At 29.2% G+C, this 17,766-nt stretch overlaps 3 protein-coding genes across 4 annotated transcripts in view; 2 read left to right on the top strand and 1 right to left on the bottom strand.

Annotated features, from left to right (window-relative positions):
- Positions 1-8,770, bottom strand: part of LOC103580293 (lysine-specific histone demethylase 1A) — a 201,100-nt gene extending 192,330 nt beyond the window's left edge. Inside the window, exons 1-9 of the mRNA XM_053742158.1 lie at positions 8,573-8,770; positions 8,263-8,494; positions 8,032-8,183; positions 7,664-7,942; positions 7,419-7,595; positions 6,217-6,480; positions 6,004-6,141; positions 5,860-5,933; positions 5,637-5,785 (exon numbers count right to left, since the gene is read on the bottom strand). Coding sequence (XP_053598133.1) covers positions 5,637-5,785; positions 5,860-5,933; positions 6,004-6,141; positions 6,217-6,480; positions 7,419-7,595; positions 7,664-7,942; positions 8,032-8,183; positions 8,263-8,494; positions 8,573-8,596 — 1,489 coding nt within the window. The 5' untranslated portion in view covers positions 8,597-8,770. The remainder of the gene's footprint in view (positions 1-5,636; positions 5,786-5,859; positions 5,934-6,003; positions 6,142-6,216; positions 6,481-7,418; positions 7,596-7,663; positions 7,943-8,031; positions 8,184-8,262; positions 8,495-8,572) is intronic.
- A 2,133-nt stretch (positions 8,771-10,903) lies between these two features.
- On the top strand, positions 10,904-14,796 carry LOC103580294 (transcription factor E2F7). 2 transcript variants are annotated; one of them, XM_053742244.1, is made up of 6 exons: positions 10,904-10,987; positions 11,094-11,482; positions 11,544-11,973; positions 12,738-12,990; positions 13,364-13,555; positions 13,629-14,796. In XM_053742244.1, exons 2-6 carry the CDS (start codon positions 11,187-11,189, stop codon positions 14,528-14,530), a joined length of 2,073 nt encoding a protein of 690 aa, XP_053598219.1. In that variant the 5' UTR covers positions 10,904-10,987; positions 11,094-11,186; the 3' UTR covers positions 14,531-14,796. The 2 variants fall into 2 exon arrangements, with proteins under 2 accessions (XP_053598219.1, XP_008560220.1); XM_008561998.2 differs by having other exon boundaries at positions 10,910-11,482.
- Positions 14,797-16,147: 1,351 nt separating this feature from the next.
- Positions 16,148-17,291, top strand: LOC103580295 (muscle-specific protein 20). The gene is made up of 4 exons (XM_008561999.3): positions 16,148-16,308; positions 16,381-16,592; positions 16,661-16,781; positions 16,855-17,291. Exons 1-4 carry the CDS (start codon positions 16,279-16,281, stop codon positions 17,044-17,046), a joined length of 555 nt encoding a protein of 184 aa, XP_008560221.1. The 5' UTR covers positions 16,148-16,278; the 3' UTR covers positions 17,047-17,291.
- The last annotated feature ends 475 nt before the right edge of the window (positions 17,292-17,766 follow it).

Raw genomic sequence — 17,766 nt, forward strand, 5'->3', positions numbered from 1 at the left:
ATGTATAAAATAAAACAGGTAATCATTAATCCGTATAAATTTTCATGAAAAAAAAATCGGTTAGATTAATCCGATTGTCTATTTCATAATTTTTTATTTTAATGTCGTCGTTAAGTAACAACAATTTTTTAATTCAATGCTCTATCATAGATGTTAAATAAATATATGTATACATAAATATATACACATACATGTATCTATATGTAATGTGTGTATGTGAGACATGAGAGACAAAACCTAGACGAGAATGCGTGGGTCGGTGTATCATCAAGATAAGATAAATTTTATTTTATGAATAGAAATCAAAGTTAAATAGGAATCCGTTTTACGACCTACTAGTAATTTGTATATCTTTCTAACCAAATACATTATTTACGTAATCCAAAACTGTAAAAGTTTATCGTACTGTGACTTAAGAGTATTTACATACATTTATCTCTGTTTTTTTTTTTTTTTATTATTTTTTTATTAATACTGACACATTAACCCCTCGCTGTGACTTCTGTCTTTCCTGATTACAATCTAAAACTATTTTCATTTATTCCGAAATAAAAATAAATAAAATACTGCATTTTAAATTTATGTGTCTAAATTTTCCACAAAACTATTTTTAAATTTATTTAATTAAATATTTCATGTCAAGATTAATAAAATTTTCCAATAAAAATAAAATATTTAGATTGAAATATTTTTAATAAACAACAAAATACTTGACATACATTTTACGAGTATTAATATTAATATATGAGGATATACTACAGAGTAAAGTGGGGGAATGTGGTTTTAATAAATGTTCGAATGTTGAGAATGCAAGGGAATGAAAAACGGATATGAGACAGTAATAACAACAATGTCGACTACTCGTTATTTAACTCGAAACCTATAAATATAAGTACTCCTATAATTACTTATACTTCAGTTAATAGCGCAATTATATGAGAATTATTTAATTACTGATGTTGTACTTGGAAAAAAAAAAAAAATGATTCAAAGTAAAGAAATCGATTTTAAATTTTACGCTAAAATAATTTTCAAATTCCCGTGTAGTAAAAATTGTTGTAAAAAAATTCCAAAACAGTTCAACATGTGGAACTTCTAAACATGAGACAGAACAGAACTTCGAGTAGAACTTTTCTGGAACTTTAGTAATTTCGATAGAACAGCAAAAGTTCTTATAACCAAATTTTGAATCAAAAAAAGATAATCTTGAGATTTTTTTATCATTTTTTTTGGTCGTACTTTTTAGTTCTATAAAAGATTCAAAAATAGTGATTTTTTAACTGTTTTGGAATGTTTTAGATCATCTTGTTTAGCTCCAGAAAAAGGTCAAAAGTGGTGATCTTGAATCTTTTTTGAACCTATTGTAGAAAAAAGACGTTCTAAAAACATACCAAAACTGTTCAAAAACCATTACTTTTGAGCCTTTTATAGAACTAAAAAAGACGGCCAAAAATTTTTTTTTAAAAGTTTCAAGAATATCCTTTTCTGACATAAAATTTGCTTATAAGAACTTGCAATACTGTTGAAATGATTAAAGTTCCTAAAAAGTTCTACTCGAAGTTCTAATCTGTCTCATGTTTAGAAGTTCCACATGTGGAACTTTTTTGGAACCTTTTTAGAACGAATTTTTTACCACGGGTTTCCATTGACTAAATTTGGGAAAAATAAAATGTAATTTTAAATAAATTTTTTTTGGTACATGACTTTACCCACTAATAGTGGGTAAAATGGTCATGAAAAATAAGTTATGTTATTTTAGCGATAATGATTTATAAAAATAATTTTTCGACAAGTGTTTGAAAAAAAAATGAATAAATTAATAGGAATAAATTTATACAAATTTATCTGGTTATTTAAGAAAAAATCTAAGATGATAAAAAATTAAAGATTTAGAAGTTGAACATTCAATAAAACTCGATTCGAATAAATTTAACTCAGAGCACGATTTATTGCCAGTAAAAAAAGTAATAAAATTTTTTTTTAACTTTTAAATATCATTTAACATATTTCACTCAATCTACTTACTATCCGTAGCTGAAAGAAATTCAAAATCTCAAGAATTTAAAAAATAACAATTAAAAATTTTTATTGAGTTTAAAAAAAAATAATCGCGTTATAAAAAATACTTAGAAGTTGAATTTTCGAGTGTTTAAAAGCTACCGGTTTGATTTAAAAATATTAAATTGTAATAAGTATCTCATATATTATCTAACAAGCCCAATAATTAAAATAAAATTCGTTTATTTTATTTTCTTTTAATGACCAATTTTTGTTAATTAAAAGTAACTTAAAAGATCCTGTAGCTCGAGATTCCTTGTCTAAAATAAATTAAAAAATTTAAAATACAATAATTACGTAAACGGAATAGATATTCAGTCGTGTCGACCAAGGTCTAGCTGTAGTAAGTTTGTAGTAAAATAGAGCCTCGAGGCCTTAAATACGCTATAGACTCACAAGTACCACCTAAGTCAACGCTAATAAAGATCAGTATCACATACCGATCACATACTCCGGGAATGTCATCGACTGTTTAAAGTTAATGCCGCTTGGGCATTAAAATTCTAAACTTTAATACCTCACCTCCGATATTTCACAAACTGTTTCATTAAATAAACATTACTACACCACTCAGTATCCATAAAATACCCAGTCCATACTTCCTATAAATAAATAAACTAAATAAATTATAATATTATTTTATATATAAATTTACTTGACTAAATTGCCCATTTAATTTAAGACCAAGTACTTTTTAAACTACTCATTAAAAAAAGATTATTTTGTAATTTAACATATTTAAATTAACACATTTATTTTATAACACCTATTAAAAAATAAATTATTCAGTGTTATGTACTGATTATTGTTGTAATATATTTTATTATTAATAAAATCAGCGAAAATATTTATAAACTACTTTACTTAATTTTATTTCCCACTTTTTTTATTTTTTTTTTTTTAATTTGAAAGTCAAAATCCAAGTCAGATTATAATCCTGAAGTTAGCAGACAGTTAATAATTTTCGGATTTTTTTTCAACGAATAAATTTTAAAAAAACAAAAACTAAAAATATGCACATGTAGAAAATTTAAAAAACTACGGGTGCAATTTTTTCAAATATTTATTTTTTTATAATTTATTGTTTAAAAAAAATCTAAAAATTAATAGACGTCGGCTAACTTCAGTATCGTTAGATTTTTAAAAAATTTAATTAAAACTTACAAAAAAAATGAAAAAATTGGTTGACCCTGTGGGCCAACTCTAGAACTTCCTGCTCTTTTCGAGATCAGGGAACTAGAAAAAATTATTACTTGTTAATCTTTGAGCTTTTCGAGCTCAAAAAAATGTTGGACCGAAAAAAAATACATTTTACTAAAAAAAAAATTTACTCGGCTGCAATCAAAATTGCGCACTAAGGCTTAGAACTTATTAAATTTTGATATAAATTGGGCAAGTAGAGGTACCATTTTTTATGACTTTAGGACCAGTTTGGGCCACTTAAAAATTTTAAATAAAATAATTCGTAAACTACGCAGACATAATGAATTTTTTATATAAATTAAAAGATACTTTTATCATACTATTATAATGGAATTTTTTTTAATACTTTTTCGTTAATTAAAATAAAGTATTGAATGTCAAAAAATGGAGCAGTGGCCACAAATGCTCCTTCTACCCTAACTCCTGACCTACTCAACTGATTGACTTAAAAATATAGTCAGTTCTGCCTCGGTGAGTTCTTTAGATTACAGCCAAGTAGACTCAAAAAAAGTTTACATACAAACACGGACCTCCACCCGGAAATAGTTAGAATCGCGTCCTAAGATCTCAAAACGTTGAGATCTTATGAGAACTAAATTTTTAAAAATCGAACCGAAGCCAATAATTTACAATTTTCATAGCGACAAGTTAAAAATAAATAATTATTTTCATTCTCCTGAATAATTACCGATGTTAATAAATAATCCGATTGAATCTAAAATATAATAATAATTAATATGATTTAAATAATTAATATACACGAGGAGTTGAATGCTGGATACTGTAAGTAACGACAAAGCCTACACCAATCCAAGACAGATCCTGAGCACACTAGTATTGGTGTAAGTGCAGTAAGGGTATTCCCGTGGCGATCGGAGGATGGATAGAGTATATCTACACGGGATCTCCCCCTATCGGTTTTTAATAAGCTTGATAAAGTCAACTTGGGCGCGGAAATTGTGGGAGAGAGACCAGAGAGACATATTGCCGCGGATAGCCGGGTAACCGGGCGTCCTTAAGTTAACTGTACAGCTAACTAACCGAGTAGAGCCATACCAGTGAAAGAAGACGATGAGCAAGTAAGAGGAAAACTACCACGAGGTACGACAAAGAGGTTAACTATCAGCTTAATCTTTAGCTATAGGTGTATAAGAGGGGGATGGAACGCGGGAATAATTCACGCGTTATCTACACCATCTTCCACCAGTGCAGTATCTTCTCCGGAACTCCGGGAGAGAGTAACTACTATACATACCACAACCACGCGTACACAAGACAGCAGTTGCTGACTATGTACAGTCTCCTTACCCTCATCCTCACCCTCCTCCTTTACTTCTCATTCCATAGCACCCACTACTACACCGTCATCACTACCACTGTCTTAAACCGAAGCTACTTTTAACGTTGCTACTCAGCATCATGATATCATGAAGGTCTACCTTGGATACCTAGTGTACAAACTAGCTTTACACAAATACTAAACATAGATAACAACCCTACAGTTACTACTACAGTATGCCAGGTCGCTGGCCTTCCTTATATTACGCTACTCGATTAGCGGGACGCTTCCAATTTAATGACAACCGATTGTACTTAAAATTTTAAATTTATCTTGGACATTTGTATTACTATTTATAAATAAAACTAGTAATATAATTTAAAAAATTATTAGTGATATAAAATATGTATTTTATATTAATGGGAATTCTTTTTCTAATTTTTTTCAAAAACTACAATTGAAAAAAAAAAAACGTCCTGATACGTAAATTTTTGAAAAAATTGCTTGTTGAACAAAAAAGTCCTTTTTTTTAAATTCATAATTTTTTTTTGGTTGGACAAAAAAGTTATGGTACTATAGTTAGGCGACGTCTAATAATTTTTTTATTTTTTTCCAAAACGATAAATTGTAAAAAAACACATATTTGAAAAAATTGCACCTGTAGTTTTTTTAATTTTCCATACATGCATATTTTTTTTTTTTTTTTTTTTTTTGTGGTTAATTGTTGAAAAAAAATTTTAAATTGTTAACTGCCTGTCGATTCCATGATCATAAAAAATTTGACAAAATTCTGGGAAATTTTTTTGATCGATTAAAAAAAGAGATAAAACATTTTCAGCCAAATCGAAAGGGGTCGGATTCTAAAGTGGTCGATTTGGTGCGAAATGCCCCATATACGTTCTTTTTTTTTTATTTGAAAATAAAGAACGATCGATAATCGATCAAACTTATCGAAATGAAATTTCAAAGAAATATAGTTTTTATCATCAAAATAATAATTTCTTGTTTGAAATACGCAGAAGTTCGTGTCAAAATACTCAGTAGTATTTCCACAATGGGCGTTCAAATTTATTTGAAGTATTTAAGACTGACTTACCGGTTAGATGACTGCCTGTGAACTCGAAGTCGTCGTCCTGGTCCCAGTGTTTCAAGCTCAAGTTTGACAGCGAGGTAGCGTTCGCGAATTCTAGATTCGCGAAGTGCCAGTCAAGAATTTGCCGATCTTTCGATGATAAATAAACGTCACTATAAAAAAAAAAAAACTATTTAGTTTATATTTTAATTTATTATTCAAAAATTTATCAGATAATTAAAATTACCTTGGAGGCGAAGCCTCTAATTCTTGTAATTTAGCTTCTATCTCTTTTTGCTGCTCAGCGAGTTGGTCCCACTCCTGTAACAAATAATAAGTAATCAATGAAATGGAATTTACTGTTGACTAAAAATATAAATAAATTTATTACCTTGCAAGCGTAATGCAAATCTCGTAATTTTGACCTAAGTACAAACTCGTGGGTGATATCATGCACTTGCGGCTTACGTTCAGACATTTCTTTGTGATGTTTATTCAACTCCGCAAGTCTTTCTTTGATGGAAATCATCTGTAAATACAAAAACAATTATTTAATTATAATAATTATTTAGTTAACTAAATAGTTAATGAGATAAAAAATTACCCGTTGTTGATTAGCGAGGAGTCTGCCTTGTAGAGACAAAACCGAACGTAAATGAGCAACTTGACGTTGTTTAACTCCTTGCTCTTGTAATCTAATTACCCACTCTAAAGCTTGTCCTAATGACACTGGCTTTGTACTACCAGGTTGTCCTGTAGTACTCGCACCGCCGATATAATTAAAGTCTAATTGGTGTGAGAGATATGACGTCGCTTCTAACAAACGATTAAATTCTCTCTCTACCATTTCGTCTTTATCCTTCGGTACCTGTAATTATAATAACGATTCGAGTTTGCTAATATTCAAATTTTTAATTTCTTTTAATTAATTTAATATCAGAATACATGATTTTTAATTATAAAAATAAATTTATAAGCATAGATATTAGTTATATATTTTATGAATTTTAGAAATTAATTCTAGTCATCAATAATTTTTATCCTAAGAAGTAATAAAAATATTTTTATAAATTTTTTATTTTTAAGTTATAGTTAATAATTTAAACTTCAAACTAAAGTCTGTATACAGAAGAGAAAAAACTTTAAGGGCATTCTCAAATGACCCCCACTTTTTAAAAATATGCAATGACTCAATCGTCGGCAAATTAAAATTGTAATAATTAATTTAAAAAAATTTAAAACCTTAATTAAAAAAGGGGCAACGCAATTACAATTACCACCGAGGTATACATTTAAAAAAAAAAAAAACTACTTGCAGTTCTTATGAATTGGGAGTTAAAACGAAATTTGTTGAATAAATTTTAGCCTAAAAAATTTGAAAATTCTAATTATAAAACTGACGTAAAGATTTTACTGAAATTTATTTTCAACTTTAACTTCTAATTGATGTACACTGCAAATAATTTTTTTAAATTTACATCTCGGCGAAATTGTAACTGCGTATCCCTTTTTTTCAATGCTCCAACTTTTATTTAAATTAATTAATTTAATTTTAATTTTGTTATGACACTTGAATGTTTTTAAAAAGTAGAGGGAATTACTTTACAAATTAGTGTTCGAAATTATAACTCGGAACTTGAGTGTCATTATAGGAAATTTTGAAATTCAAAACACTAAATATAATACCTGTCATATAAATGAAATGACTATTTAGAATGATAGTTTTACTGATCAATTTATTTAGTTTATTTTTTCCCGCGCAAGTAAAATACTTTTTTAAAATAATTAATAGTTTAAAACAATTACCGTTTGGCCATCACTTTCATACAAAGGACACTTCTGCCTAATTTTATGTAGCTCCATACTAATCTGTTTACTCAGAGTAGTAACAGGATTACCACCCAGCCCCGTAACAACCATAGCACCCAGATCAGCAATATATGAGCCTTTGCGGAATGTCGCGATTCTTCCTCCCACTCGATCCTGCAATCATTATTTAAATTATTTACCAAAAACCGAGAATCTCTTGACAAAAATAAAAAAAAACACACCCTAGCTTCCAGAACGACAACTTCGATCCCAAACTGCTGCATTTGCTGAGCAGCAGCGAGTCCAGCGATACCAGCACCAATAATCACAACCTTCCCGATTTTTTTTTCCGGTATCGGCTTCAATCGTTTGAAGACACCGAAATTTATGAAACCATGACGTTCAAGAAAAGCGTGGATTCGTCGAGTGAGCACCGGGTCACTGTTGTAAGGAGCTTCTATCGCCGGCAGAGCGTTTTCGATAATCAACTGCTGCTTTGCATTCTCCAACCACAGCTGAAGCTAAAAATAAAAACAAAATAAAAATAAATCACTCAAATTAGCTGCCCAATTACTGGAGATTTGCTAATTATTGATATTTATTTAATTACCAAGCGATTTCTGATATGGAGAAAAACTTTCTGAGTCTGTGGTGGACCTGAAGAGACATCAGGAAAACATACAGCTTCAGTTGATGTTAATTTATCAAATGGCAAGCGACTTTGGAATGCGGCACCTTCTAGTCCATTTAAAAGTTCTTTGACTAGACAATTAATTAATTAATTACTTAATTAATTAAGAAATCAATAAATTGATTTTACGATGGAGTTAAAAAAAATTACCATGAGGATCTTCGTGATCGCTGTCCTGCTCATCATCATCTTTTACTTCAACTTTAGGAGCTGGCTGTGCCGGAGCAGCCACTGGAGCAGCTATAGGCTCAGTTATTTTCGGTGTCTCGTTTAAATTTTTTTTCTCCGGGGTACCAAGTCCTGTTTTGGATTTCTCAGATGTATCAGATGCATTTTCATCTTCAACTTGATTATATTTTTCTTCCATTTCTCTGTACTCAACCTAAAATTTATATTAGTTTCACATAAACAACTAATTAATTTTGTTATTTATCACTTAAAACCCACTGACAATACGAACCTTTGCTCGCTTACGTCGACTCATTATTCCTGTTTTGATGTTCTGTTATTTATATATGAAAATAATTGTTTTTATTTGCGGATTTATTGTTTTAGACGAATGTCAACTAAAATAAACTTGAACTGTTTGTTTTGATCCATCAACGACAAACGCTGACCGGCTTACGACAATGAAATGGCGGCTTTAAAGATGGGAAACTGAGGCCGCAAAACCGGATTCGACTCTCGAATCTTCGATAGTGAGCGGCAGTGGCGGGAGACGCAGAGAGAATGTGGCGCCACCATTAAATTTTGTTATAGAAATCAACGAATCAGGGGACAGATAATAATTAGGCGGATGTTTATGATGCATATATGTGATACAAAAGAAATTGTAATCTTAAGAAAATGCTAATTAGTTTAAATTTCCAGAAATTTTTTTTTATAAAAATACTGACGCTTGAGAAAAGTGTGCGCATAAAGAGTGCGTGCGCGCTTATAGCTGCGCATGCACCACAAAATGTCGGAAATAGTTCCCGTTGATAGATCGGCTAATGTCTTTACCAACCGTGAATTTCAAATTTCAAATTTGAAATAATTAAATAAATTAATTGAAATAATGAACACAATTACCTAAATTATTACCTATTAGTTATTCTTATTACTTGACGATTAATTTAAATATTTGAAAAGTAAATAATTAGAAATTAAGAATAAAATGGTGACAGAATATGATAGAAAAATATTAATAAATTAAAAAAAACACTTAAGTGTTTAAACAAACCTTGGTGGAGAAATAATATGCAGAAGGGTGTCCTAATACACTTGGAGATTTGAATTAAATTGCTCCAAGTGTATTGCAGCTAAAAAACGTCACTTAACTGCTATTTCCGCACCAGACGATGCCAGATGATTTGGATCAGGAACTTGGAAGATATCAGCATCAGCCATCAGCAACACTTTACACTGGCACTGAACACTCAACACTCAATGACACCACAGACACTTTGCACAATTTAAATTTTACAAGCACTACACTTTTTAATTAAACACTGACTATAAGCAATAATTTTTACGGACAATTCCGCGAATTAACTAGAATACTGTGTTTCAATTTAAACGTAAAAAAGGATCTGGACAATTACGACCGTTGTCGATGATACTGACTGACGCTATTCGACCGCCAGTTGGATACAAAGCAATCGATTTTCCAGTCATTCGACTACCCCCACTCTAGTAAAAATGTGAACGTTGAATTCAGCAACGCGCAGTAGCGCCATCTTAGCGCGAAATTAAAAAATTGAAATTTAATAATTTTATTAAAATTTGTGTCAATAATTATATTAATTAGACTAAAAATTATACTCGAAATTTTTTATTTTCGTTAATAATTTATTAATTATTCTTATTACTTGCGCGGTAAATTTAAATATTCGAAAAATAACTTATTAGAAATGGGAGAAAATTTAAAATCGTATATCAAAATAAAATGGCGGCAGAATATGATAGAAATATTTAAAATATTAAAAAAAAAAAACACGCGAGTGTTTCACGCAAAAATTTAGAAAAAAGAAAATTTTTTAAATGGACTTTTGGAAAATTCTATAATCAGTACATGCATTTTTTTTTCAATTAATAAATTTAATTGTTTAATCTTTTTATATGTGATTTAAAAATTGTCTTATTCCTGCTGCATTCACTCTCATCCTAAATATACATTTTTAAATTTTAACTCTACTCACATTTTATTCATTTATTCTCGAATTTAAAAAATTGACAATTGTCAGCTACATTTATGATACTGGAGTTAGTTGACGTCTAATAAAATATTTTAAAAAAATTCACTAATAGTATTTTAAATTTCCTACACACGAATATTTTTTTTTTTTGTCATTTATTCGTTGAAAAAGAAAATACGAAAATTGTTAATTGTCTGTTAACTTCAGAATCATGCTACATTCACACTCATGTTTAAATGAGTATGAGTGTAGCAGACATTAGACAATTGAAATTTGAAATAAATTAAAATAACAAAACAAAAAAAAAGGCACGTACGGATGGACATTCGTCTGAGCTGAAACTCTGGTTTCCTGGTAATTATTCGTATCAGAATCTGCGTAATAGACGTCTGCCCTGCCATTCGAACTCCACTTTTCTGCGCCTGCACAAAAGATGTACAGAATGAAGTTAGTCGCCAGAAGAAAAAAAAGAAAGCGCGCGCAGCGCCATCTGTCGTTCCTATGCTTGACCGACCACTTACAGAAATTTACCATAGGAGTTTCACATACTGTACTATGGTATGTAAATTAAACTGTAGTAAAAAAAAATTTTGATGACTGCAGCAGTAGTAAATCGGCGGGAATAAAAATATTTAACCATATTTTTTTTGCACAATACGTTAAATTTCAAAAAATAAATAAACAAAACTATTTTACAAGTAATGAAAATTAAAAAAAAAATTATTACATAAATTATTAATCTGCTATATTGTTTTAAGTCAATAAATTATTTATATAAAATTTAAAAAAATGAAACTAATGAAGTTTTAGGTTAAGTGAAAAAATGAATTAAATGTTGAAATAATGATTGAAAAAAGTGATTTAATTTACTGAGTAAATTTTGAAAAATATAAAAAAATGGAGATTGGAAACCGTACTCCAGAAAGAAAAATTCTTGGGGAATTAAGCAATACAAAATCAGAACCAATTTCACCAACAGCAAATCTGAGATTATTGACATCACTAGCATCCAATTTAAAGAGTGTTGCTGATAATAATTATTGTGTTAATAAAACACAACATAATACTAGTAATAATAACAATAATAATAACAGCAATAATATCAGTGAGTCTCCAATCGCATCAGGATCCCTAGGAAATGGACTTAAATTATTGCCAAGAAAACAAAAGTCACTGGGACTGCTGTGTAATAAGTGAGTTAATTTATTTATTCTATTATTTAGATGATTAATTAATAATTAACATATTTCATAGGTTTTTAAATATGTACCCGCTAAATTTAGACCATGAGACCCGCGAAATATCACTCGACAAAACGGCTAAAGACTTGGGTACCGAGAAACGACGTATCTATGACATTATAAATGTGTTGGAGAGCTTGGACATGGCTTCAAAAGCTGGAAAAAATCGTTACCTGTGGCACGGACAGAGTAACTTGACATCGACGCTTGTCAAATTAAAGTCCACGGCAATAAGACTCGGTCTCAGAGAACAGATCCAGGATATACAGAAAAATTACCGGGCTTATACTAATGACAATGATGAGACCTGCGATGAGTTGACGATGTCACTGGAAGAACCTGTTGATGAAGAAACTTATTGCAGTGATACGGCTATCAAGGAAGACAAGAGTCTCGGTGCAATGTGTCAGAAATTTGTCATGTTGTTTTTAGTTTCTATGAAGGTATTTTTTTTTTTACGGTAACTAATTATCTGAGGACAAAATAACCGCAAATATAAATTATTATTTAAAAAACAAATTAGTGTAAAGGTACTGAAGTCCACTTCCGTATTACGGGAGTCTGTTTCCTCATCTATTTCAGGTAAACACGTACTGCGGGTGCTCCTACTTCCTCTCTAGATGACATTCTTAATCGAAAAATATAATCGAGTGTCTGAGGATGGAAACTAACCGGAAGTATAATCAAAAATTGTCATTGCGAGTGGTATCTAACCATAGCCATCACGAATCCATACCTCTGTAGACTAAACACTACCGTTAGGAAATAAAGAGACTTGGAAAAAGAGTCTCCTCCACTTATTATCACTCAGATTCCAGACATTCTATGAACACTAAATTTCCCTCATTTATCTCAGTAATTTTTTAATCTTCGAGCTTTTAATCTTTGGTTTTATTAAAAAAAATCAAAGTTAGATTTATACTCGCCAATTATTTTTACAATATTCAGCCTACTGTAAATTTCATTACTAAATTTTATTTTTCACTGGAAACAAATAATTTTTTAAACTTTAATTTTTCGCGCCATTACTAAATTTAGAAAATACTAGAGCTAAAGAATTGTTTATTTATTAAAAAAACACGTGCTTTATTAATAAATTCAAATTTTATTGTTTTCCCGCAATTATATTTAGGATTATTTTGTCCTGAGTCAAATTTAACAGAACACAATTTTCTGATACTTATGATTAAATATTTTTTTTATTTAGAATGGAGTTATTAATTTAGAAATAGCGGCTAAAGTTCTGATACTTGATAATACGGATAACCAATCAGAAATGATGACAGACAATGGTTCGAGATCGCGGTTTAAAACTAAAGTACGCAGATTGTATGACATCGCCAACGTTTTGACGGCCATCGGACTGATTAAAAAAATTTATTTGTTCGATCGATCGTTAAAAAAACCTATTTTTAAATATTTTGGGCCTGATGTTGAGTCTACGGAGTCATTTGATGCTGGTAAATATTTTTTTTTATTTACTTCATCTATTAAATAATTATCTAGCAATTGATTATTCTATTTCTCAATAAATATTTAATTTAATTATCAATTAGACAATTTTTTTGTCAAAAAAAACAAATATTTAGTTACAATTATTAATTATAAATTTTTTATTAAAACAAACAAATGATAACTCGTAAATTTACAATTTATTTTTTTATCCGGCGTTAAATTCATTGAATAAAAAAAAAGTGAACGTCAATTTTTATAAGCGACGCGTCGCCAAATTAAAATTGATTAATTATTTGATAAATAAGTAAAAAAATATTTTTATTACTTTCTTAAATAAGATCCGAATTAATAGCAATTAATAGTAAATTTATTTTACAGACACACCAATTAGTAAAATATATAATTCATCAATTGGAATGTCAACGCCAGACAAACGTGTGACAGGACATTCCCACAATAGTTATGTCGACACATCCGCGAATTCAAACTGCAAAAGCTTTATCCAAAATTGTTACAGTACTCCGACCATAGACAAGCGTAAATTACGCAAAAGAAAATTATTTGATGCTGGTAAAATTATTTTAATATCTATTTATCTTAATCACTTATTATCAATTACTTAATTAATTAATTATAATTTTAGACTCAGCATCATTTTCACGGACAAACAGTCTTCCAAACCTTGATAATAAATCACGATCACTAGAACGTTTAGACGATTCAATATTGCGTGTGGCTGAAATGGAGCTGGAAAAATTAAATTCTACTGAAGAATTAAAACCAAAGGCATGTACGAAATTACTGACCCGCTATAAGTCGGATTCGTGTATAAAAAATCATACAACGGAGCATCAGACACTAGCGCTATCATCATTACCGTCACCAATAAATCAAAATGTCAAGACTGAGCCAAACGATTTAATCCTAGAACTTGGGCATGAAACAAATAATCAAAGTCTAATGCAGAGTTCAAATTCTGCATACCAGACTTTGAAAGTTCCTCCGTTAATAAATTCAAAAAAATTAATATCTACAGTCGTTACAACTAAACCTGTTCATAAAATAATGAAACTTATACCGATCGGAAGTATTTCGACGCTTCAGGATCCGCACTCTCCAAGTAATAGTAGTAGTAGTAATAATAATAGTATAAAAAAAATATTAGTTCCCAAAGCTGTGGATGTTGATAGCAGTAACGCAAGAGTTACTAAAGTCGCGCGATATAAAATTGGTCAGACAAAACCAACGAGAGTTATTAACTTGACTAAAATAGATCCTAATAAATTGATACCTATTAAGCGGAGTGATTTTAAATTTTCATTTGCTGACGTTAAACCTCTTGTTGTACAGCAGCATGATCACCATCAGCAGCAAGTTATTGATAATACGATTAATTTAAATAATAATTCTGGCTATGCCATGCTGACGCGCATACAGGCGACTAGTGTATCACCTGGTGATACTTTCAAGGCTATTAAAGTCGGTAATACTTTGCAACTTGTACCGCTTAATAGCAGCAATAATAATAATGATAAGAGTAATTAAAATTATAAAATTATTTTTATTAATTTTTACTTCAAATGATTTATTTATTAGATTTAATTAAAAAATTTATTACTGTTTAGTTAATTACAGACTTATTATTTTTGGAGTTTTGAATTTAATTTTAAAGATTTAATGATAAAATATTAATCATTGACTATTGATGCGTTTAAAATTAATTTGAAAATTTATTTAGTGTATATAAGATAAATATTATTGATTTTATCAATTATTAATTTTGTTGACATTGAGGTATATAATTATTATTATTATTATAAATAATAATGGTTATATAATTAATTAATAAGAGTTTAAGTGAATATAATTATTGTACTGTTATTAAATATTTTTTTTATTGTTTAAAGTAAACTTTTAAAAATTATAAAATAAAATTTATTGAGAAAATTATATTTAGTATTAATTAAACATATTTAAAATATTTTATTAAGTATTAATAAATGATATTTTAAATATATTCAATGTTTAATTATTATTATTATTTTTTTTTTTTTTAATGCAATTGATAGGGGCAACATGATCAATAGGAGCAATTGAAGTTTTTTTTATGATCGTGGCCCACTTTACCTCAAAATCTGATTTTAAAAAAAAATTATTTAACTTTTTAAATTGACCGCCGTCCGAGGTGACCAACTTACCCCATTCTGGTCTATAAATCTTAATTAAGAATTTCTAAATAAAAAAAAAAATTTTTATAATCGTGGCCCATATTACCTCAATCTGATTTAAAGAAAAAAAATTATGAAAAATTTTAAATTGACCACCAAGTCCAGGATGTCCAACTTTCCTTATCCTGGTCTACAAACCGTAACTAAGAATTTCTAAAAAAAATTGTTTTTTTCTAATAAATGTCTCATTTTACCCCGATTTATATATCTATCAACAAAGTAATAAACTAAAATTTATTTGAGTAAAAGAAAACGCGCAGATGTTGGGTATATTTAAAATTGACTCATAAGCCAGCGTTGATTTCTACCCAGTGGAAATATTCTCCATACAATTTAAAATAATACTCAAAGATTACACAATTCAAATACGTAAAGATTACACAATCTCAACAAAACAAACTTTTCATCCCCTCAACAGCTCGAATTTTTAGCAGACATTTCTACGATATTTAAAACCTCGTGCGCTTTGTCTTCATTGCCACTGGCATCATCATGATCAACTGGATCACACATTTATAGCCTGACCCATATAACCGTTAATATTTAGACAGATATTTGACCTTGAGCGCGCCGACGTAAAAAATTTCTTACACTAAATTTTTTAAAAATAATTTTGAAAATTCCGTAACTCGAGCTCAGCTCCCGTACGGTATTTTTTGATTTTAAAATATGTACAAAAAACATATATATGGTCATATATACATATGTAGGGCGTATTTGTAGCTTAATAAAAATGACTTTATACAATTTATAATAGCCCTCTTTCTTGTTTAAAAATATATACATATACATATATATAGTCAAGAAGAAACTCCTAAAATTAGAAATGAAAAATTCTAAATGTATGAAAACGGTGGGAAGATGATGACTTAAACATATCTCGGAATAAGAATTCACATGGACGTTTTATTTATCCGGTGTTATAATATTCTTAGTGGGTGCGCTTATGTTGAGAAGTATAAAAGTGACTCGCTGTTGATCTCAATACTTCAGTCAACTCCTGATAGTGGATGATCATCCAGCAAATTAAACTTTTAAGATTTTATTTAAATAAAAACAGTCGAGATGGCTCTTGAACGTCAAGTCCGTGCCAAGGTACGACTATCGTGTAAAAGTGTTTAAATTATTTATAAATTTTTAAATAAATTTAATTTTCTTGTGATTTAGACTCTGGCCAAACGTGATCCTCAACAAGAAAAAGAAGCGCAGGAATGGATCGAAGCGATTCTCGGTAAAAAATTCCCGGCTGGTGAAGCATACGAAGACGTAATTCGTGATGGCCAAATACTTTGTGAAGTTATGAACAAACTTGCACCTGGATCTATTCCTAAAATCAATACATCTGGCGGTCAATTCAAAATGATGGAAAATATTAACAAGTAATTTTATTTTAATTACTGATTTATTTTTAAAAAATTAATTATTTATTATACTTAATTAATTGCAGCTTCCAAAAAGCCATGAAGCAGTACGGCGTCCATGACGTTGATGTTTTCCAGACCTCAGATTTATTTGAAAAAAAAGACATCGCTCAGGTTACGACATCACTTTTTGCTCTCGGCCGTACTGTAAGTAATTACTCTTTTAATTAGGTAATAAAATTAATTACCCAATTAAATTAAATGTAAATTTTGCTTGCAGACTTACTTACACCCTGAGTGGAAAGGACCTTACCTAGGACCCAAGCCATCTGAAGAATGCAAACGCGAATTCTCTGAAGAAACTTTACGCGCTGGACAAACGATCGTCGGATTACAGGCTGGATCAAACAAAGGCGCGTCTCAAGCCGGGCAAAATATCGGCGCTGGTCGTAAAATTATTCTTGGAAAGTAAACCGGATATTTATTATAAATTACAACCGCCGTTTATTTTTCTTTCCTATGCAATGCAAAGCAACATTGTTTTATTTATTTAAATTTTTATATAATTAAATCAATATACTATTAATTTTGTTGTCTTATTTTTTACTTCTTTATCCTTTTTATTTTTTTTAATCACTTAATTAGTTACATTAATTATATGTTAATTAATTATAAGTATTTCGTTAATAAAAAAAATATAAAATTATTATTTAAATATTTTTACGGCAGCGCAGTTTTTATTTTTTTTACAAAACCTTGAAATTTATTTCAAATTTACTCCAATGAATTTTAAAAATTATTATATTCAAAAAAATAATTAGTAAGTTGTAATTAAGAAAATTGTAATTAATAAATTAATAATTAAATTCAAAATATTTTAAATTTTATTAAAATTCATATTTATTTTTAAACAAAATAATTATACGCACAATTTATTAACTAAACGCAATATTAAATCTAAAAATAAAAATGTGTCGCGAGTGTAACATGTCAGTAATAGTCACGTAAACATGTATACATTATTTTGAATAAGACTATTACGTCTGACAACATACTTACTATATTCTACTTAAAATATTAAAATAAAAATAAAAATAATTTATAAATTTAAAATTCTCGTAATTGGGAAAGAATAGAAGTTTACTTTTTATGAATAATAAATCACTTCCTTAGTTGTACCTATTACGGAAAT

Source organism: Microplitis demolitor, chromosome 10, assembly GCF_026212275.2.
Source record: "Microplitis demolitor isolate Queensland-Clemson2020A chromosome 10, iyMicDemo2.1a, whole genome shotgun sequence".
In the NCBI taxonomy this organism is placed as follows: Eukaryota; Metazoa; Arthropoda; class Insecta; order Hymenoptera; family Braconidae; genus Microplitis; species Microplitis demolitor.